This window comes from Peromyscus leucopus, chromosome 20 (assembly GCF_004664715.2).
Source record: "Peromyscus leucopus breed LL Stock chromosome 20, UCI_PerLeu_2.1, whole genome shotgun sequence".
Classification (NCBI taxonomy): domain Eukaryota; kingdom Metazoa; phylum Chordata; class Mammalia; order Rodentia; family Cricetidae; genus Peromyscus; species Peromyscus leucopus.
In genome coordinates this window covers 5,393,443-5,414,935 of record NC_051080.1, presented here as the reverse complement: position 1 = coordinate 5,414,935, position 21,493 = coordinate 5,393,443, and the positions used below count along the sequence as shown (strand labels likewise).

Below are 21,493 nucleotides of genomic sequence, written 5' to 3'. Positions count from 1 at the left end.
CGGCTCCAGCTGCTTCCTTTCTCATCCTGTGCAAGCTGGAAGGGAACCTGGACAAGGCCCCGAGTGACAGAAAACAGGAGAGAAAAGACACCGTCCTGCTGCCGTGCTCTCCATCTGCCCTCAGGTGTCACCCAGGCAAATCTTCAGTGTGGCTTTCATTTTCTCAGCTAAGCCATGTTCAGCCAGTGCTGTTCTTGCTGACTTCGTGGTCCCCAGAGAGGGGAGTTTAGCCAGAACCAGACACAGCCTTAATATTCATGTATTTATTCTCAGAACATACAAACTTATCTTCTCAGCGAATAGAAAACAGAAATTTCACTCAGTGACTTAAAGATGGACACAGTCAGCTCACCCTGTCCCCACATCTAACAGATTCCCCGGGGGAGGGACGTCTAGAGTGCACAGCACACTGAGGCACAGGCTGGGCACAGCTCTAGGCTCTCACCCTGTTGTCTGAGTGACAGAGTCCAAGGTCCACCATCCTCACCATGCCAGATCCCCGGTCAGTCAGGGCAGCACGGTCCTGCAGTGCAGCCACAGTGCTGAAGGAAGTCCCCTCCAGGTGGCCAGGTGTTTGTTCAGGCTGGGGGACAGTGCTAGGCAGCCGCCCTGTGACCAGGACAGCGGCGAGGCTGCAGGGGCAGAGCTGGGCCAGACCTGACGTAATAGGCTCCTCCTGCCTCCTACAACATCTTCCTGTCCCTACGGAGCCCACCTCACAGGTCCAGACCAGGGAATCGGACTGTTTCCTCAACCCCAGGATGAGAGCCTGGAAAGAGGGATGTGAGGGGTGAAAAGAACAGGCACCCGCTTCAGAGTGTGTCTCTGAACCCCATCAATGCATCAAGCAAAGATGGTCTCTTCCCTGCGCTTCTTGGTGAGGATGGTGCCTGGCTTGTGCTGGGCATCTGGGTGGTTTGCTAGCTCTGGAGGGCAAGACGACACTGGGCTCTCGAGGATAGCTTGCTTCAGTTCATAGAACACAGCTGAGTCCTCTTTGGTGAGGAAGGTGATGGCGACGCCACTCTTGCCCGCTCTTCCCGTACGGCCGATCCGGTGAATGTAATCTGGGGAGCAGAAGGATGTCACTCCAGACCAAGTCAAAGATCCTGGTGAGTGGTACCCACTCCACCCCACCCAGCCGCCATGGGCCAGCTGTCCACCTCCCGCCGGCCACACCCGGTGAACCCACAGTATCTGCCAGTCTCCCCGTCCCACTGCCGACTCCTCACACGGCAACACTAAGGGTCTCCTAGCTCCACTCTTCACACGCCAGGAAGTGTCACCCTAGACACCGGGACAGCACCGTCCCAGACTCCAACAGTTTTTAGTGCACCCGGACTCTGGGAAGGAGGATTAAGTAGTCTCTCCTTACCCTGAGATGAAGCCACCTTCGCTGGCACTCACCTTCAATATTTTTGGCCATATCATAGTTGACAACCATGGACACATCTTGGATATCAATACCACGACCAGCCACATCCGTAGCCACCAAAATGTCCTTGGCCCCAGCCTTGAGGTTGGACAGCGCAAACTCCCGCTGCTCCTGGCCTTTCCCGCCATGCAGTGTGCAGGCGTTGTACTGTTGGGAGAGCAGGGACGGCGGTGAGCTGGGGACACAGAAGGAAAGAGGGAGAAGGAGGGCGGGAGCAGAAGGCGGGAGAGCGCAGGAAGCAAGAGAAGCAGCTCAGGTGAGGTGAGGAAGAACATGTGAGCGAGAGCAGAGACTGAGCGAAACCAAGGAGCGCTGCAGAGGGGCGGACAGGACAGGGTCTAAGCCCGCGATCCATCGGGTGAGCTGAAGAGCAGGCAGGTGACAGTTCTGAAGGAGAAGCAGGGCAAGGAATCGGCATGGAAACAGGACTAGGGAGGTGAGATCGCCGAGAGCTGAGCCGTCCCCAGCACCTTCCCCTCACTACACCATCTCAGACAGCACAGACCACAGCCCCAGACACTGCCAGGATGTCTCCCTGCCCCAGCCCAGATGGAGAGCCCAGGGGCTCTGGCTGCTGAGGCTGGAATAGAAGGGATTTCTGGTAACTGACCAGTTCCTTCCTTCCTCAGACTTAGGTGCTGCAGAGATTAAACAGTGAGTGAGAGCTGACCCTCCCCACTCCATCCTAGCTTCAGAGAGCAGCGACACAAGGTTAGCCTTTGCTCGGCCTGCCAGACGTACCCCCATCTTCTCAAGAGACTTGGCCAGCACGTCACAACCCTTCTTCTGGTTGACAAAAATGATGATGGGTGGATCAAAACCTTGTTCCAAAATTGCCAGCAGCTTTTTCCTGGGGGAAAGGAGAATGAGATACACAGTCCCCCCGACACAGGGAAATGCTCAACCCAGCAGTGATCAGACTCCAGGGTCCTCAACAAACAGAAGCTTCAACAGCAAAGCAGCGCCCCACAGCCGCCCCACCAAGAGAGAAACGGAAACGAAAGCCCTCTTTCCACCCAGGGTCCCCAGCTCAGCTGCCCCTACCTCTTTTCTGATTCGGACATGAGGAAGACCTTCTGTTCCACCCGCTCATGGGGCTTGCCTGCAGAGCCAATGTACACCACAGCAGGTCGCCGAAGGTAGCTCCTGGCTAGCCGCTCCACCGCTGGGGGCATAGTAGCCGTGAACATGACTGTCTATAAAACAGGAGGTTCAGCCCTGGCCCAGGCCGAGGGAAGGACACACCCTTCTGTCACCACAGCAGCTCATCTCAGACTAAACCATTCAACAAGTCCTGCTCTAACCTGTACTTGTCACCCGGGGAAACAGTGATCTTTACCTTCTCATCTACGGCGGGAAGGACGGGAAACATTTGCTACCACCTGGGATCCAGGCAGCATCGTGACTCCTTACTTTTGCTTAACCTTTTTTTCCCTTTCCCTGAGACAGGGCTTCTCTGTGTAGCTTTGCGCCTTTCCTGGAACTCACTTGGTAGCCCAGGCTGGCCTTGAACTCACAGAGATCCACCTGCCTCTGGGATTAAAGGCGTGTGCCACCACCGCACGCCCCCCCCCCCTTTTTTTTTAAAAGACAGGGTTTCTCTGTGTAACAGTCCTGGCTGTCCTGGAACTTGCTCTGTAGACTAGGCTGGCCTTGAACTCACAGATCCACCTGCCTTTGCCTCCTGAGTACTGGGATTGAAGGTGTGCGCCATTACTACCCAGCTGCTTAGCTTTTTTAAGACAGGATCGTGATATGTAGATCTGGCTGTCCTGGAACTCACACGTAAGACAAGCTGGCCTCAACCTGGAGCCGTCTTCCTGCCTCTGCCTCCTGAATGCTGGGCTTCAGGTGAGAGCCACCATGCCTGGCGCTTTCTTTCCTTTTCTAAGGAGCAGGATTCTCTAGAATCAGCTTTCCAGGTTGGCCGTCAGAGGCCTGTACCCAGGCACTGTTAGCACGCTGGAAGCATGTGCACTGGGCTCACCCTAGACAAGGAGGGTCTGAAAACAAACCTGGGAAGTGGCCCCACTTCTCCCAAGAAAGTTTCCTTACTTGGCGGTATTTATGTTTTCCTGACTCAAAGTTGGCCAACATCTTCTCTGGGTCCTCAGCCTCATCTGTGTCCGGCTTCTGGTTGCTGACAGGCATGTGTTCCAGGATCTTCTGCACGTCTGGCTCAAAGCCCATGTCAATCATCCTGTCTGCCTCGTCGAGAACCACATAGGTACAGCGGCTCAGCACCAGGTAGCGGTTCTCCAGCACATCAATGAGACGTCCTGGGGTGGCGATCACAATCTGGGAAATACGGCATGATCATACATGGCCTTAGCAGGCAACTTTCTTCCTTTTTTCCTCTGCTGTGAACTATCCACCCACTTAGCAACAGGCCTTCAATGATAAGGAACCTGGACCCCAACCTCCAGCCAGATTTTGTACTTAAGGTTCCTGAGACCTGACATGAAATCATCTGCTACCTTCTGTTTCCATCAGGAATGAATGGGTTTCTGAGTACCAGCCAGGGGCTGGACAGGGGGCATAATCAAGAGGTACTTCCTCAGATGGAGAAGCAGCTGACACTGTGGGAGGGGCTACATGGAGGGATTGCACTGAGAAGTCTACTCGAGAATCACTCTCTTAGCAGACTCCTTAACAAGTCTCTTCATCTATAGTTCAGAGTAATAAGAACACAGGGTTTGGCTAGGAACTGTTTCCTCCTCCACACGGCCTACTGACAGCCATGTGTGACTGCAGACAGGTTATTAACCTCATCTTCATTATGAAAGAGTGTACAATCTATATCACTACCTACTCTCATATGGCTGTTGTGATGCCCATTAATTATTAGCATTACTTAGTATATATTACTATAATTAATTGATGCTCATTTGAAAAACAAACCTCACAACCCATGCGTAGCCTGAAGCCTTGGTCTTCTCTGGAGATGCCACCGATGACAGCCACAGTGCGGATACCTAGTGGCTTTCCAAATTTGATGGTTTCTTCCTCAATCTGCTGAGCCAACTCACGGGTGGGGGCCAGAATGATAGCATAAGGGCCCTGGTCTGACTCTTCGATCCTGTGGTAAATGGGATATCCCACAGCTTCGTAAGCCTTGGTCTCTTCCAACCACAAGCAGGAGCAAGACAAAGTCACTTTTTTTTTTTTTTTTTTTTTGGTTTTTTTCGAGACAGGGTTTCTCTGTGTAGCTTTGCGCCTTTCCTGGAACTCACTTGGTAGCCCAGGCTGGCCTCGAACTCACAGAGATCCGCCTGCCTCTGCCTCCCCAGTGCTGGGATTAAAGGCGTGCGCCACCATCGCCCGGCAGACAAAGTCACTCTTAAGGGCAGCTATGGGAATGGGCAGGTTGGTGGTGACTCCATGTAAAAATCAGACTACAAAATAACCAAGTTCTCCAGGGAGTGACCCTTGCTCTGTGATGAGATCTAATTATTTCCTAGTGTCCAGCCAGAATAAAGAGCTTCTGATTACAAAAACTTAAAAATTAAAGGTAGTGGTTTGGGGAGGGAGGCACCCTGAAGGCACTGGAGGAGAGCCCTCACCTAACGTGTCTAGGGTCTGGGTTACTCCCAGAACTGCACAAGCCTGGGTGTGGTGGGCACACCTGTAACGTCAGCGCCAGGGGAGGGAGAGGGCAGGACAGTCAGTTCTCATCCTGTGACTGAGGGAACACAGGCCTCTCTCACCTCCACTGGCTCTTGTTTGCCTCAGCTCTCCTACCCACCAAATCCGCCCAACGGGTCCCGGCCGCCCCACCTGTCAATCTTGGGGAGGGTGGTGATCCAGACCAGCAGCGGGATAAGGAAGGCTGCCGTCTTGCCACTGCCAGTCTCAGCCACACCAATGATGTCACGGTTCTGCAGCCCAATGGGGATGGCCTGGCGCTGGATAGGTGTCGGCTCCTGCAGTGACCACAACCAAAGCAATGGAGGAGAGTCACATGACCCGGAACAGTGCTAACGCAGTGGGCACGCACACTACTACCGTGTCCCTGAGCCACACAGGAAAGGGGACACATGGAGAAACGCAATCCCTAAAGGTCCACCCGTCCACCAGCAAGTGTCTGCATGGTGGTGTGGTGCCCACGGACAGAGAAGACACTAAATGGTGAAGGAACAGAGTTCTCCAGCCCCAACCACATTTACAGTCCTAGAATGTAACCGAGGAAGCAGCACGTCTCCCGGGCCACTCTGCCCCTTACCTTGTAGCCACACTTATCAATGACTTCCAGGATGTGTGGGGGCAGAGACGAGTCTTTCCAGGACCGGATGGGGTTGGGGATCTTGCCACCTTTGGTGGTGATGCTGTAGTCTTCCCGGAAGATCCGCCAGTCCCGGTCTGTCATCTCATCTAACTTCTTCTGGGACCAATGGCGGTCGTCCCAGCGTTGCTTGGCTTCCTTCTTACGAAGTTTGCGGAGTCTTGCCCTGAAGCGAGACGATGAAGATGAAGCCATCAGTACAATCCTTTCTATAGAGCCTGGGCTCCGCCCAGCCACCCCAGAGCAATTACTCACTCCTCCTGCTCCTTCTCTTCCAGGGTTCGCCTCTTTTCCATTAGGTCTCCATAGAAACGGGACTGTTCCCGCTTCTGCTGCTTCAGGTCAATGCCTGCAATGAAGCCTCGCCCCAACAACTGCACCTGGTGCCGTTCTTTGTACCTGCGATGGAGACGGGACAGAAAAGATGCTGCAGGAGGCAAGGGCAGACTGCCACCACACACCAGTCCCCCACTCCAGCTAGCATCTTCTCTCCATCTCCCCCTCCCAGCCCACCTTCCTGTCAACAACTCTTTCTCGGACCACCCAGTGCCCGCAACCCAGCTTGTGGGCACCAAGCTACGCACAGGGGGTTGTAGTCAATGGAGGTGTCTTCAGACGCGTCCCACTCAAAGACAAACTTCCTGTCGTTGAGATGTCTTGTTCGGCGCCGTTTTTTGATGCCACCCAGGTAACGCTCCTACTCAGGGAGAGAAAGCAAAGTCATCAGTGCCAAGGCTGACCCGAGACCACAGCAGCAGATACCTAACGCCTGTTTGGGGGGCCAGGGCCGCACCTTAATAGCATGCAGTTCCTTGCTCTTGTCCTTCTCTTCCCGGATCTTCTGCCGCCCCTCCTCATCCTCATTCCCATTGGTCTCCCGCTCCATCCTCTCTCGCCGCTCCCGACGCTCTCGCTCCTGAGGATCTTCTGCGATCAAAGAAGGAAAAGCTACCAAGTGCTGGGGAGGAAGCGGGCCCGGGAGGAGTCCAGTCAACAGGTACGAGTGAGGAAAGTGACTGGACACGTGATAGGACAGAGTCCCATAAACTTTTACCATTTTCTCTTTTCCAAATGCTGGAACAAACAAGTTCCTATCCCCCACCCTCCCTTTTCTCTTCTGCAGTGGCTGAGGATCGAGCCCAGGGCCTCAAGTATTCACCACGGAGCTACAATTCCAGTCTAGGCCTCCAGCTCTCCATAATTTCATCCCACCCTTTCTGCACAGGATAGAAAACAAACCTAGCATCTTCCTGCCCAAATCCTGGAACTGTTTCCTTTTCTTCCTCTCCTCTTCCAGCATCTTCTGGCGCTCTTCCACCTCCTGCTGCCGCCGCTTCAGAGCCTCCGCCTCCCGCTCGGCTTTGGAGAGGAACTTGGGCTTCGAGACAGACGGGAAGGATTACCAAAGAGCCCGGGGCGGGACGTCCACAGCACTGCTGGAGACCCCAGATGCCTGCCTAGACAGCACACATGCTGATCAAAGTGCACAGAGGCCCAGGACTCTGCGATGGGCTAAAGCGTTCCCTCATCATAATAAGAAGTAGAGAGGGGCTGCAGACAGCAGGGTGCCGTGACGAGAACAGCAGCTGTCCAGCACGGCAGCGAGGCCTGTGTTCGACCCCCAGTTCCAGGAGAAAACAACGGAGGAGGACTGTGTCAGGACAGAAGAGACACCTACAGCTAGGAACAGGGGCCTCAGCAGAAATCACTCCTGCCGCTGCCGCTGACTTCTAACTTCTGGAAGGCTCGTGTTGGAGATGCCCAGCCTGCAGCAGCCAGGATATACTAATACAGACCCCAAATTTACCTTAGCCTCAGCCTCCTCCTCAGCCTTCTTCTTGGCCAGAAGTTCCTCCAGAGACAGGGGCTGGATCTGAACATAAAACACAAGACCTTGGTTCATAAAGATTCTCTCCCTTAGCCAGGGGGTGACGGCACACACCTTCACCCAGCACTCGGGAGGCAGAGGCAGGAGGATCTATCTCCATTAGTTTAAGGCCAGCCTGGTCTACAGAGTGAGTTCTAGGACAGCCTGGGCTACAGAGAAACCCTGTGTGGAAAACCAAACAAAAGATTCTCTCCCTTGAGCTGAGGAAGACAGACTCACGAGTCTTCTTTACCTTGGGTTTCTTGTCACCGTGCTCATCCTCATCACCCTTCTTGGAGTCTCTGTCCTTCCGAGATTTGAAATCTTTTCCCCGACCAGGAGACAAGCTTTAGGGAAAGAGAAGGAAAAGGGTCCATCGCTCTCCTGCCCTAGCCCGTGGATGAGAGTCAGGCCGAGCCCCCTATAGACGTTTTCCTATTACTCAAGACTGGCCCATGGCCACCCATCATGTCCTAGAGCTCTTGCCTGCTCTGAAACCTAACTGTGCCCTATCTTGTCCCCACTCTACCTGAATCTCCTGACTAATCCCTCAGGGAAGTGGACCTTCACTACTGTCATCCAAAGTTCTAAAGAAGTCAGGGCATGGTGGCGCACGCCTTTAATCCCAGCACTCAGAGGCAGAGGCAGGTGGATCTCTGGGAGTTTGAGGCCAGCCTGGGCTACACAGGAGCTACACAGCCAGCGCTACATAGGAGGGCTTTGTCCTCGAAATTAAGTCACACCCATGAAGTCTCACAACATGACTGCGTAATGTGAGCTGAACAAGGACGACAGTAACAGACACGCTGACATGGGGGGTGGGGGCCTGGCCTCAACCCCACCCAGAGAACTACAGGCAGTTCACACTTCGAAGATCAGGAGAAAGTGTTCTCCAGGAAAGAGCACACCAATGTTTATCCAATACCAAGTGGCCAGCCCCGAAAACATACACACAAGTGACAGGATATGGACTGAGCAGATTGTACTAATGTATTTTGGAATATACACACATATACATATGTAACAACAATCACAGGAAAATGAAAAGTGAGGTCAGGATTTGAAAGACAGCAAGGAGGGTATATGGGACGGTTTAGCGAGGAAAGAAAAGGGGGAAATGATGTAATTATAGTATAAATTCCAAAATATACATTTTTTTTAATTTAAGAAAATAAATCTAAACAGCAAGAAAGCAGGTGTAATGGCTCATTCCTTTATTCCAGCACTTGGGATGAGAGGCAGGAGGGCTGAGACAAGTTGGAGACCATCCTGGGTACTAAGTGAGACCCTGTATAAAAAACAACAAACAAACAACCTGGCAGGGCAGTGGTGGTGGGAGTCTAATCCCACCACTCAGGAGACAAAGGCACGTGGATCTCTGAGTTCGAAGCCAGCCTGGTCTACAGAGTGAGTTCCAGGACAGCCAGGGCTACATGGAGAAACCCTGTTTCGGGGGGGAAAAAAAATCTCAAAAACAAACCAATCCTCAACTATAAGAGTGAGCTGAGCACACATGGCTGGCCTCCACAGCCGAGGAGATATTGTTATTTACACCCTGACTCATCTTACCCCTGAGCAATATCCCCAGCTCAGGTGTCTTCACATCTGCCGTATGTTAAGTTATGAGAGAAGAAAAGCACCCTACAGCTTCTATAGGCATCTGTCCTCTCCCTTGACTTTTAACCTACACACCACGAGCCTGCTAAGAGCTTTGCAGAGAAGTGATGCATTACTCCCTGGGACCCTATCCCACTCTCAATTGTTTTCTTTTTCTTTTCTTTTCTTTCTTTTTTTTTTTAAGGTTTTTTTCAAGACAGGGTTTCTCTGTGTAGTTTTGGTGGCTGTCCTAGATCTCACTCTGTAAACCAGGTTGGCCTCAAACTCATAGAGATCCACCTGGCTCTGCCTCCTGAGTGCTGGAATTAAAAGCATGCGCCACCACCGCCCAGCAAACTTTTTTTAAACATGTATTTATTTATTATGTAGACAATGTTCTGCCGCATGGATGGCTGTAGGCCAGAAGAGGGCATCAGATCTCATTATAGATGGTTGTGAGTCACAATGTGGTTGCTGGGGATTTAACTCAGGACCTTTGGAAGAGCAGACAGTGCACTTAATGGCTGAGCATCTCTCTAGGCCTCAATTCTTTTTTTGTTTGTTTGTTGGTGTTTTGTTTTTTTGATGCAGGCTTTCTCTGTGTAGCCCTGGCTGTCCTGGAACTCATTCTGTAGACCAGGCTGACTTGAACTCACAGAGATCCACCTGCCTCTGCCTCCTGAATGCTGAGATTAAAAGTATGTGCTACCACACCTGGCCCTTCTTTTTTTTTTTTTTTTTTTTTTTTTTTATTAAATTGTTTATTGCTATACTGTGCATGCTTTTGTATGTGTGTGTGTGTGTGCGCGCGCGCGCGCGCGCGCGCGCGCGCGCCTGCACATTTGTCCAAGGTCAGAGGACAACTGGTGGAAGTCAGTTCTCTCCTTTCACTCTGTGGGTCCTGGAGATCAAACTCAGGTCATCAGACCTGCTGGTCAGCAAGTGCTTTTAACCCGCTGAACCATCTTGCCAGTCCTCAGGAAATTTCCCAGCACCCACATGGTGGCTCACAACCATCCGCAACTCCAGTCCCGAGGATCCAATGCCCTCCTTTGACTTCAGAGGGCACCAGGCATACAGTGGTGTGTGTGCGCACACACACACACACACACACACACACACACACACACACTCATACATACACATAATAAAAACAAATCTAAAATGTTTTAATTAAGAATATATTTCTTTTCTTTTTTCCCCTGAGACAGGGTTTCTCTATGTAGCTTTGCAGCCTGTCCTGGAACTTGCTCTGCAGTGCAGGCTGGCCTTGAAAAGAATATATTTCTATTATAATTATGTGCATGCATCTGTGGGGTATGCAGGAGAGTACAGGTGCTCATAGAGGCCAGAGACACTGTGTCCTAAGGAGCTGTAGCTACGGGCAGTTGTTAACCACCTGATTTGGGTGCTGGGATTTGAACCTGGGTCTTCTGCAGGAGTAGTGAGTACTCTTAACCACAGAGGCATCTCTCCAGTCCGAATTAAAACTTTTAAAAGATATTCTATTAAATTTATTTGTGTAGCCTAGATAAGCAATTGAATGATATAATGGAGCTAGAGGAATGTTTGATTAACTGGTAAGCTTTTCAAATTAATTTATAAATTCCAAGAATAAACTGAACCTCAAAAATGTGACCTTAATTCTTTTACTTTCTGGTGTTGTGGGGGGGGGGGCGCGCGTGTGTTTGAACATGTGTGCATGTGTGTGCAGAGGCCACAGGAAGAAGAGCCCCAACTTCCACCTTTCAGTTTTACAGCAAGAACATCATGTCATGTCCTCTTTATTTTCTTTCTCTCTTTTCTTTTTTGTTTTTCAGGACAGGGTTTCTCTGTGTAGCCCTGGCTGTCCTAGAAGTCACTCTTGTAGACCAGGTTCGCCTCTGCCTCCCCATGCACCACCACTGCCTGGAAGCATTGACTTTCATTTTGGGTCCTGGGATCTGAACTCAGGGCCTTGTGCACTTACCACTGACCCTCCCTACTCCCACTCTACTTTCTTTTTTACTTCTATTGTGTTTACTTTATGCTGAATGATCCCTGTGCCGTAAGTCTTTGCTTCTGGGCTATCTTTTCCTTTTGTTTAGCTTTTGGCTTAGAAACTAGGTTGTTTCTCTTCCGTGAGTCATCTTACCACAGAGGGAAGCTCACATGAGCTCTCCAAGTGACCTCACATCTCAGGTGCTCGCTCTATGCACCTGGCTGTTCAGTGACTACAAACCAACATCTAACTCTTAGGTTCAGCACTGTTCTGCACTTTTTTTTTTTTTTTTTTTTTTGGTTTTTTTTCGAGACAGGGTTTCTCTGTGTAGCTTTGCGCCTTTCCTGGGACTCACTTGGTAGCCCAGGCTGGCCTCGAACTCACAGAGATCCACCTGGCTCTGCCTCCCAAGTGCTGGGATTAAAGGCGTGCGCCACCACCGCCCGGCTGTTCTGCACTTTTAAACATGGGCTGCAAAAGTTCAGCACTGTTCTAGGGACCGATGCTGTGTCAGCCCGACTGTTCTAGGGACCAATGCTGTGTCAGCCCCGCAGTTCTAGGGACCAAGGCTGTGTCAGCCCCACTGTTGGGCTTGGGCACATCTATGGACTCTGTTGTCACACTGCTGGTGTGGTACATTTTAAAGTGGCATCCTGCAGATACCAGTGGCTTTCTAGATATGCATACCCTTGAGAGCATGGGCAAATACACAGGTGTTCTTAAAGCAAACGTGAAGATGTGAACTCCTTGGTTTACTTCATTTTGTAGGGTTTTCTGGGTCAGACAGCGGTTAATCATTTCCACAGGCCACAGGCTGCTTAAAGGAGAGCCGTTTTACTTTCTAGAGAAGATATATGCTGAGCCAGCACAGTGGCTCACACCTGCAATCCCACGCTTTCGAGGCAGAGCAGGAGGAGCAAGAGGTCAAGGCCATCCGTGACTAGACAATAAGTTCAAGGCAACCTGGTCTATGCGCCAGCTGTAGGTCACCCAGGGCCATGTAAGAAAACACTGATTAAACAAACAAGAAAGAGGGAAAAGACACGAGCCTTCTCAGGAAGTTCATTCTGCAGAAACGACCAATAGAATCTGCTAAGGAAATCTCCTTTCCCCGTGAAGCTGGCTGAGCACAGACAGAAAAGTCGGAAGCATTGCTGCAGACACCCCACTCCCAGCCCCCACCCCCGTTACCTGGATCTTTTGCGGTCCTTGTCCCGCCTGTGTCCATCCTTGTCTCGGTCCCGCTCCTTCTTGTTCCGATCCCGCTCTTTATCTCGCTCTCGTTCTTTGTGTCGTCGTTCTCTGGAAGATGGAAAATTCAAGAAATCACTTGCTAGTTCTAGAACTTCTTCCTTCACTGAGGACCCAAGAAGGTTCCCATGCTCCTTTCTCCTCAGAGTAAAGTTTAACACACTGGAAAATCTATTTCTCGGGGAAACAGTGAGGAAATTCTAGTAAGATCTGTGTGTGTGGTGTGTATTGGTGTGTAGATACACGTACCCTTGTATACATGTGTGGAGGCTAGAGTTGACATCAAATGTCTTCTACCACACTCCATTTGATTTGTGTGTCTGTGTGGTTTGTGTGTGCATGGTGTATGTGTACATGGTGTACGTGTGCATGGTGAATGCACGGTACTGCAGGTGGAAGCACCAGCATGTGCGTGCAGGACATCCGATGTCTTCTTCCACAGCTTTCAGCCTTAGACAAGGTCTCTGTGATGGCTACACTTGGGTGTCGACTTGACTACATCTGGAACTAAAACCCAAAGATGGAGGGCACACCTGTGAGGGAGTTTTGCTTAGTTTGTAGTAGGAAGATCCACTTCTAATCCAGATCTTGGGAGGTGGGAAGACACACCTCTAACCTAGGCCACACCTTCTGCTGGAAGCCTGTGTAAGGACAAGCAAGAAGGAAGCCTTGCTCTTGGTCTGCGTGCCCTCGCCTCGCTAGCAAGTCCACTCCTTCACTGACATTAGAGCCTCCTTCTTCAGAACTCCAGTGCATACTGAAGACCAGCTGAGACATCCACCCTCATGGACTGAACAACTATTGGATCTTGGACTTTCTGGTTAAACCAGCCATTGCTGGATTAGCTGGACGACCATCTGTAAGCCATTCTAATAAATCCCTTTTTTCTATATATAGAGTCACACTCAGTAAGTTCTGTTACACTCAGGAGACCTGGAGCCAGAACTGGTCACTCAGCTGGGTGTCATGGAAACATCTACAACCACAGCATTCAGGAGGCTGGGGCAGAGGGACACCATAAGTCCTGGTCCACCTGGGCTACACAGCAAAACGACACGTCAGAAAACCAAAGGGAAAAGCAAAGAGAAAGCGGAAAGTGTTTGCAGGTCCACCTGGGCAGGGTAGGCTAGCACATGACAAGCAGCGGCAGCGGCTTCATGCTGCAGCATCATGTCCTCCCATCCTTGTGTAACAGACACACAAAGTCACTTTACCTCTCTGCAGACTTGGAACGGGACCGAGAGCGCGAACGGCTACCTCCTCGCCGCCTCTCCCGTGACCGATGCCGCTTCCTATCTTTAGATGGGGAGGACTTCCGGTCCCGGTCTCTATCTCGCTCTCTATCAGGAGTCCGTGATCGCTTCCTTTCCTCCTTGGGTGATGTGTCTCGGTCCTTTTTGTCAGCCAGCTCTCCTGCCATCTGTGTGTGAAGGACAAGTACTTACTATGCACAGCTCAGTAAATATCAAAAAAATAATGTGTTAGCATACCTACTTCAGAGATGAGAAAACTGAGGGACAGGTACATATACTAATTGCTTGAGGTAACACAAATTCTAGATAGCAAAGACCTAGTAGTCTGGCTTAAAAAGTCCATTCTTATGCAAGGAAGGGTGGTGCACACCTTTAATCCCAGCACTCAGGAGGCAGAGGCAGGCAGATCTCTCCTGAGTTCGAGGTCAGCCTGGTGTACAGAGTGAGTTCCCTGACAGTCAGGGCTACACGAGAAACCTTGTCTCAAAAAACAAACAAATTTTTAAAAAGCCCATTCTTATTCACTATATTCTATTGTCTTCCTCTGATTCCTTTTTATATATTCACGTATTTGCTTGTTGAGACAGGGTCTTACACAGCACAGGCTGGCCTTTAACCCATGGTGATCTTCCTGCCTTAGCTTCCAAAGTGCCAGCACTAGAGGCCACCACACACCTGAGTGTACACTCACTTCTAAATATACACAATGGTATACCCTGTTTTTGTAATTAAACTACAAAGAATTATTGTTAAAAAGATGTGTTAGAAGCCAAATGTATTAGTTTACATCCCCAGCACTTGGAAAGCTGATGCAGGAGAATAACCACAAATTCAAGACAAGCCTGGGCTAAGTAGTGAGTTCTAGGACAGCCTGGGCTACTCTGGGGTGTGTGTGTGTGTGTGTGTGTGTGTGAAAAAGAAGTGCTAGTAAACACTACCTATTTCTTTCTTTCTTTTTAAGTTCCATGTGCATTGGTGTGAAGGTGCCAGTTCCCTTGGAACTAGAATTACAGACAGCTGTGAGCTGCCATGTGGGTGCTGGGAATTGAACCCGGGTCCTCTGGAAGAGGAGTCAGTGCCATCATCCACTGAGCCAGCATCATCTCTCCAGCCCAACACTACCTATTTCTATTTCTAGGCGTCTAGTAGATAACTAGCTCACCATGATCAGCATAAATTTTCTTGGGCTATCAAGATGGCTGGGAGGGGAGGGGGCAAGCCTGATGACTTGAGTTTGATCCCTGGGAAACCACATGGTGGAAAGAGAACCAACCCCCAGCAATTTGTCCTCTGACCTCCACACACACTCTATGGTGTGTTTACTCCCTTTCTTTCTCCTTCCCTGCACCTATCTTTTACACACACACACACACACACACACACACACACACACACACACCACATCACACCACACCACACCACACACCACAAATAGATTCTTTTGGAGGAGAAACAGAATCTGTTTACTCATTCAAGAAATGAACCTCTAGAACAGAGGTTCTCAACCTTCCTGATGCTGTGACCCTTTAACACAGTTCCTCATGTTGTGGTGACCCCCAGGCACACAACTGTTTTGTTGCTACTTCATAACTGTATTTTGTTACTGTCATGAACCCTAACATAAATATTTTTGGAGACAGAGGCTTACCAAAGGGGTCTCAACCCACAGGCTGCGCACACCGCTCTAGGGCTGGGGAAATGATTCAGTCTGTAAGGTGCCCACCGTATAAGCACAAAGATCAGGACCTGGATCCCACCACCACATGGAAAAGCCAGGGGTGGGGAATATACCTGTGACCCCAGTGCTGTGAGGAGACAAGTGGTCTCTGGAGTCAATGGCTGGCCAGCCTGGCCAAGCTGATGAGCTCCAGGTTCAATCAGAGACTTTGGTTTCAAAAAAATAATGTGAGATGGTTCTGTGGGTACCAGTGCTAGCTGCCAAGTCTGAGTCCAGAACCTACAGAACCCACATAGTGGAAGGAAAGAACTGACTCCTACGTTGTCCTCTGACCTCCACACATGCACTATGGCAAGTGAGCATGTGTACACACACACACACACACACACACACACACACACACACACACACACACGAGAAATTAAATAAATGTGAAGTGTCAAAGATTTGAAAATAAAGTAAAATAAGTGACACCTGATGTCAACCTCTGACCTATGCACACAAACTCCTACACACACCGCAGAAGGATCAGCAGCAGCTCCAGTTAAGCAATGGGAAAACACTGTGAAGGGTGCACAGCAACTCCAAAGCACATTCCAACCTCCCAGGAAACTGGGATTATTTCAATATCAAACATTAAACAACAAAAGTATCCCAACCAGAAGTCACAGAAACACTGTCTGGCATTCTCTCCTCAGACCCTCACAGCCTGATGACTGTCTTGTCGGCCCACTTCCCGAGAGGTCTGAGCAGGAATCTCATCTAGTCCCCAACCCACACTGCCGACTGTTCTCGGACTATAAAAACTAATTCAGCTAGGCGCTAAAGAGACACACAAGTCTGAGATTGCCTTGATTCATCATCACCCCTATGACTTGGGCACATTATCTTAGGAGTTTATTCCCAAATGACTCAGCTGGAATATCAGAGGCCTAAGCATTTTGTTACAATCCCCTCTTCCCATGCCAGTAACTGCCATATGCTTAGGAAGGGAAAATGTTAAGGATGAGAAAACCAAAATGAACAAATAGCACTTTCTAAAGGTGAAGGCAACCTATTTTTATCTCATGATTAACTAAAAAACGACAGAAGATTCCAAATCAGCACATCATCCATTTCCCAGTATGTCTCTCCTACTTACAGTCCTAAGGAAACAACCCAAAAGAAAAGTTGGTTCTCTATAAAGCATCCTGGACCTTGTTCTTTCTCTGTTGTTGCTGTTGCTGTTTTGTTCTTGTTTTAGGACAGGGTCTTTCTATGTGGTCCTGGCTGGCTTGGAATTCACTCTGTCGATCAGATGACCTCTAATTCACAGAGATCTGCCTGCTTGTAACCCCAAACGCTGGGATAAAGTGCACACGTATGTACTGAGCAGCCACTAGTGCCAGAAGCTGCTCTGGGTCGTGGGGATGAGCCGGTCAAGAAGTAAAGCCTCCGATTTCATACATTCCAAATTCAGTGTAGCACATCATTTCAAATACTCAGAATGCACATCAAAACTGGTAACAAAACAGGGTAATATGAGAGGGAGACATGAACAAGAGAATGAATGCTCAGGAAGAATTTTTAGATTGACATTTACACTGAGAATGATGATGGAAGAAATAGCCATGGAAGGATGGAGAAAAAGAACAGACAGACAGATAGACAGCACCAAGGTACTGGGGCAGCTTAGCATGTCTGACACTTTCAAGAGAGTGCGGCTGAGTGGGTACCGACCCAAAGGGAAGCTAAGTCCAGATGAGGTCAGTGTGGGGTCCACAAGAGGGCTCAGGGGGAAACGTGCCTGCTGCCAAGGCTGACCACCTGAGTTTGAACCCTGGGACCCACACAAGACAAAGAGAAATGATGTCCACATGCTCTGGCCTCTCCATGTGGCACTGTGGCACACACTCCCCCTACACCACACAGTAAAGTAAATACACAAATAATTTTTTTTTTCTGGTCCTTTGAGACAGGGTTTCTCTGTGTAGCTTTTCGACTTTCCTGGATCACTCTGAAGCCCAGGCTGGCCTCGAACTCAGAGATCCGCCTGCCTCTGCCTCCCAAGTGCTGGGATTAAAGGTATGCGCCACCACCACCCGGCGACACAAATAATTTTTTACAAGGTAAGATAGAGCTCAGAGAGATGACTCAGTGGTTAAGAGCACTGGCTGGTTCTACCAGAGGACCTGGGTTTGGTCCCCATCATCCACATGGTGGCTTACAACCACCTGTAACTCCAGGGAATCCAACACCCTGTTTCGACCTCCTCAGGTGCCAGGCACTCAAGTGGTGCACAGATATAAATGAACCCAAAGCATCCATACATAACAAAAAAAAAAGGAAAAAAAATTAGATTAGTGAGTAGAAGTCAAATCATGAAATTGCTAGAAATCAGGGCAAAAGCACTGGATTTCAATTTAAAACCAATGGAAATGCTCAGAGGGAGGGATTTAAACAGGGTATAAAACCCAATATCATATTAGAAAAGAATTACTCAAGTGACTTAGAATGCTACTACAATAAAGTGAGCCCTGTGTACCCATTGGCACCCACAGACTGAACCAACCATGAATCAAAATTATTCAACTCAAATATACTCAACTTGTGGATTTTTAAAATTCCTATTCCCCAAACAATGCAAAACAACAATTTACATGGCCATTTATCATTTATAATTACAATCTAGAAAATCTTTTAAAATATGCAGCGGGATCATGTAGGGTATATGCAAATATTGTTACATTTTATAGAAGATACATGAGCATATGCAGATTTTGGTATTCACCTAGGGTCCTAAGACCAATTCTCCTCAGATAATCACAAGGGGCAACTATATCTAAGCAGGAGATGACATTGGCTTGCTCTAGAAATGTAAACAGAGCTGACAAGACTTATTGATAAAGGGAAGATTGGTAAAGACAGCTCTTGGGGCTGGGGAGATGGCTCAGCAGGTACAAGTGTTTGCTGTACATGCTTAAATTCCCAGTCCCCATGTTAGAGCTGGGCATGGTCAAACATGCCTGTAACCCCATGGCTATGAGGAAGGTGCAGACAGGAGGTCATCCCAGGTTCAATGGGAGACCCTGTCTCAAGGGAATGAGATGATGGAGCAGAACACCCAGTGTCCTTCTCTGTCTCCCCAACACATAATCATTCACCACTCATTCACATGGAGCAGGACACCCAGTGTCTTTCTCTGTCCCCCCCTAACACATAAGCATTCACCACTCACTCACATGGAGCAGGACACCCAGTGTCCTTCTCTGTCCCCACAACACATATGCATTCACCACTCACTCACATGAAGCAGGACACCCAATGTCCTTCTCTGTCCCCACAACACATATGCATTCACCACTCACTCACATGGAGCAGGACACCCAATGTCCTCAACACATATGCATTCACCACTCATACACACACATACACAATTTACAGAAACAACTTCTTTTGCATTCTCTGCTTGATGATAAAATAAACATGTTAACTGTCAAAGTTTGGAGGGGTGAGACCGTGGGAAGGCAGTTCCTAAATATACGGTTTGAGCAATCTATGTGTTTTGTTGCCATTAGTGAAGCAGCCAGAGGAGACTGGGGAAGGGACAGAACAAAAGTGCTATTTTTGCCAGCTTGTGAGGTATCAATAAAGCAACCAAAGAGAGACTTTAGAAAGCAAACAGAAAAGAGAAATGTGGAACTCAAAAGAGACGTGTAAAGACAAAAATATGAGTCACCAATACAGAGACAGCTGTTCAAGTCACTGTGTCTTAATATCACCTAAGCAGGCAGCAGCGTAAATAAAAAAGCGGAAGAGGTCCACAGCCCAGCTCTGGCTCTCCAACACTGAAAAGTGCCTTCGAGAAACCAAAGAACAGACCAGGAAAAGCAGAAGCGGGACGGGGCTGGGGTGTCAATTATAACGATGCAGAAACCAAACACATTCCTAAGACAGAGCCGTCAACAAAGAGCCACTGAAGATTTGGGAGGCGTGGGGATGACAGTGGGGACCACTGGTGGCCTTCACTACAGCCACTTCCACGGTAGGAAAGGGGACGGACACAAACTTGAGTGGCGTGTCTTCAAGAGAACTGCAACTGACTATAAGAGCAAAATAAAGTGTGAGGGGCTGGGGCAAAGGCACCAGAATTTCAACTCAACCTCAGTGAGAACATTAGAAGAGCTTTAAGCAGGATATGTTACAAACAAAAATTACATTATAAAAGAATTACTGTGGTGACTTACAAGGAAATGTGTGTGTGTGTGTCCTGGAACTCCCTCTATGGACTAGGCTGGCCTCGAACTCGGAGATCTACCTGCCTCTGCCTATTGAATACTGGGATGAAAGGCGTGCACCACCATCATCAGCCTGAAAATATTGTTTTTCTTCTCTCTCTTTTTATTGATATCTAACTGCAATAACCCATATAATATATGTAACACACACACATATATATTAAAAACTCGGGAAAATGCTAAGTAGTCCAGGCCTGTAATCTAGCACTAGGAAGGTGAAGAGAGGGCTGAGAGTTCCAAGACAGGACAGGCTAAGCTGCAAACTGAGTTGAAGGCTAGCCTGAACTACAAGAGACCCTGTCTGCAAAACCAAAAATGTGAACCTAGGCAATAATGATTACAGAAGACCCTGGCTGTGCTTCCCGGTTCTGCTGCAGGGCAAAGGCAACTTATTTTCATTTAATTGTTTATCAAGAGCTACCACAATGCAAGACTAGGCTCTAGGCCCTGTGGAAGTTACAAAATGAAATTCTGTGCCCAGGAAGCAGCCGAAGGCACGAGCCACGCCAAGCTGAAGAACGCTCGGGTGAAGTATGGCGAGAATCCAAAGGGGTGATTTCTTTCCGTTTGTAAAAAGAGGATACGGAAGGACCCACGCAAGGAGGGGCTCCCGAGCTTTTTCAAGCGTGGGTAGGACTTGGAGATGTGTAACTTGGGGTGCGGGTTGGAACTAATTTCCGGCCAAAGCAGTAACACGGGCGACGCCGAAGCGGGAAAGCACAGGCTGGTTTCTCCAAGTCCACCAGAGTCCCCAGCCTGGCCGAAGGAAGGGAACGAGGCCAAGTCGGACTGAGGCTCAGCGAGTGAAGTGTCCACGGGCCAAAGCCTGGGCCCCCAACACCGTCCTGGAGGTGGCCTGAGCCCCAGGCAGCCAACACTGCTCCCGCGGCCCGCGCCCCTGCCTTCGCTCCTGCCCGCCGGAGCTTCCCTGGCTCGTGCCCCTTCCCTGAGGCATTCTCCCCCGTCCGGTCCCAGAGGCGGAGGCCACGGCTCTCTTCCCCGCTCTCGCCCACTCTCCAAATTCGTGGGAGCCGCCTCCACCGCCCGAGACTCACCACCCCGCGCCTGAACCGCCTAACGCGGCCTCAACGTCGCCGAGCAGTCGCCATCTTTCGCGTTTCCTGATCGCGGAGGAGCGCCTCGGCCGCGCGGGTAGCCGGGAAGGCGAGTTCCTGGGCCAGCACGGCGCGAGCGGACGAAGGGGCTCCCAAAACTACCAATCCCGGGATGCACGGCGCGAGGGCCGGCCGGGCCGCAAGGCCTCCTGGGTAATGTGGTTCGCCGAAGGTTCGGTTTCTGTGGGAGAAAGAATTTTCCCAGGTGTTGTCTTCCCACCTGCAAGGTTCTCCCGTGGCTCAGGCTCTCTGGACTCTTCTCACAGACACTACCATTTAATGATCGCAGTCACAGCTAGCGGCTTACAGCGAGGGAATTTTTACGGCAACAAAAAGTTTCCTGTTTTTGAAAAAAATGTTTTTATAAAAATCATGAGAGGGATTATTGCTTCCCTTTTACAGCTGGATGAACTGAAGATTAGTTAACTGGAGTAACCTAATATTCCACAACGAAGTAGTACAGTTTTCACAGTAGAACTACTCCTATCATAGGAAGGTATTTTAGCAACCTTGAGCCCCCAGTACGGTGAATTCCTTAATACCCCAAGCCCTTCTCCAATAAATAATAAGCCAACATTCAAAAGGCTTCGCCATAAACTCCCCCCCACCTTTTAAAGACGTTTTTATTATGTATATAGTGGTCTGCTTGCTTGCATACCTGAACACCAGAAGAGGGCACCAGATCTCATTACAGATGGTTGTGAGCCACCATGTGGTTGCTGGAAATTGAACTCAGGACCTCTGGAAGAGCAGCCAGA

The 21,493-nt window shown here is 49.6% G+C and overlaps 1 protein-coding gene across 1 annotated transcript; it reads right to left on the bottom strand.

Moving 5' to 3' along the window:
- Nucleotides 1-248: 248 nt before the first annotated feature.
- Nucleotides 249-20,753, bottom strand: Ddx23 (DEAD-box helicase 23). Its single transcript, XM_028891876.2, has 17 exons — nucleotides 20,676-20,753; nucleotides 13,627-13,832; nucleotides 12,353-12,463; nucleotides 7,838-7,931; nucleotides 7,525-7,590; nucleotides 6,957-7,095; nucleotides 6,511-6,644; nucleotides 6,302-6,414; nucleotides 5,973-6,116; nucleotides 5,658-5,883; nucleotides 5,213-5,358; nucleotides 4,337-4,514; nucleotides 3,491-3,733; nucleotides 2,480-2,631; nucleotides 2,177-2,285; nucleotides 1,408-1,582; nucleotides 249-1,067 (listed from the first exon to the last, which is right to left on the bottom strand). The coding sequence occupies exons 2-17, from the start codon at nucleotides 13,830-13,832 to the stop codon at nucleotides 844-846; spliced, it is 2,460 nt and encodes an 819-aa protein (XP_028747709.1). The 5' UTR covers nucleotides 20,676-20,753; the 3' UTR covers nucleotides 249-843.
- Between the last annotated feature and the right edge of the window lie 740 nt (nucleotides 20,754-21,493).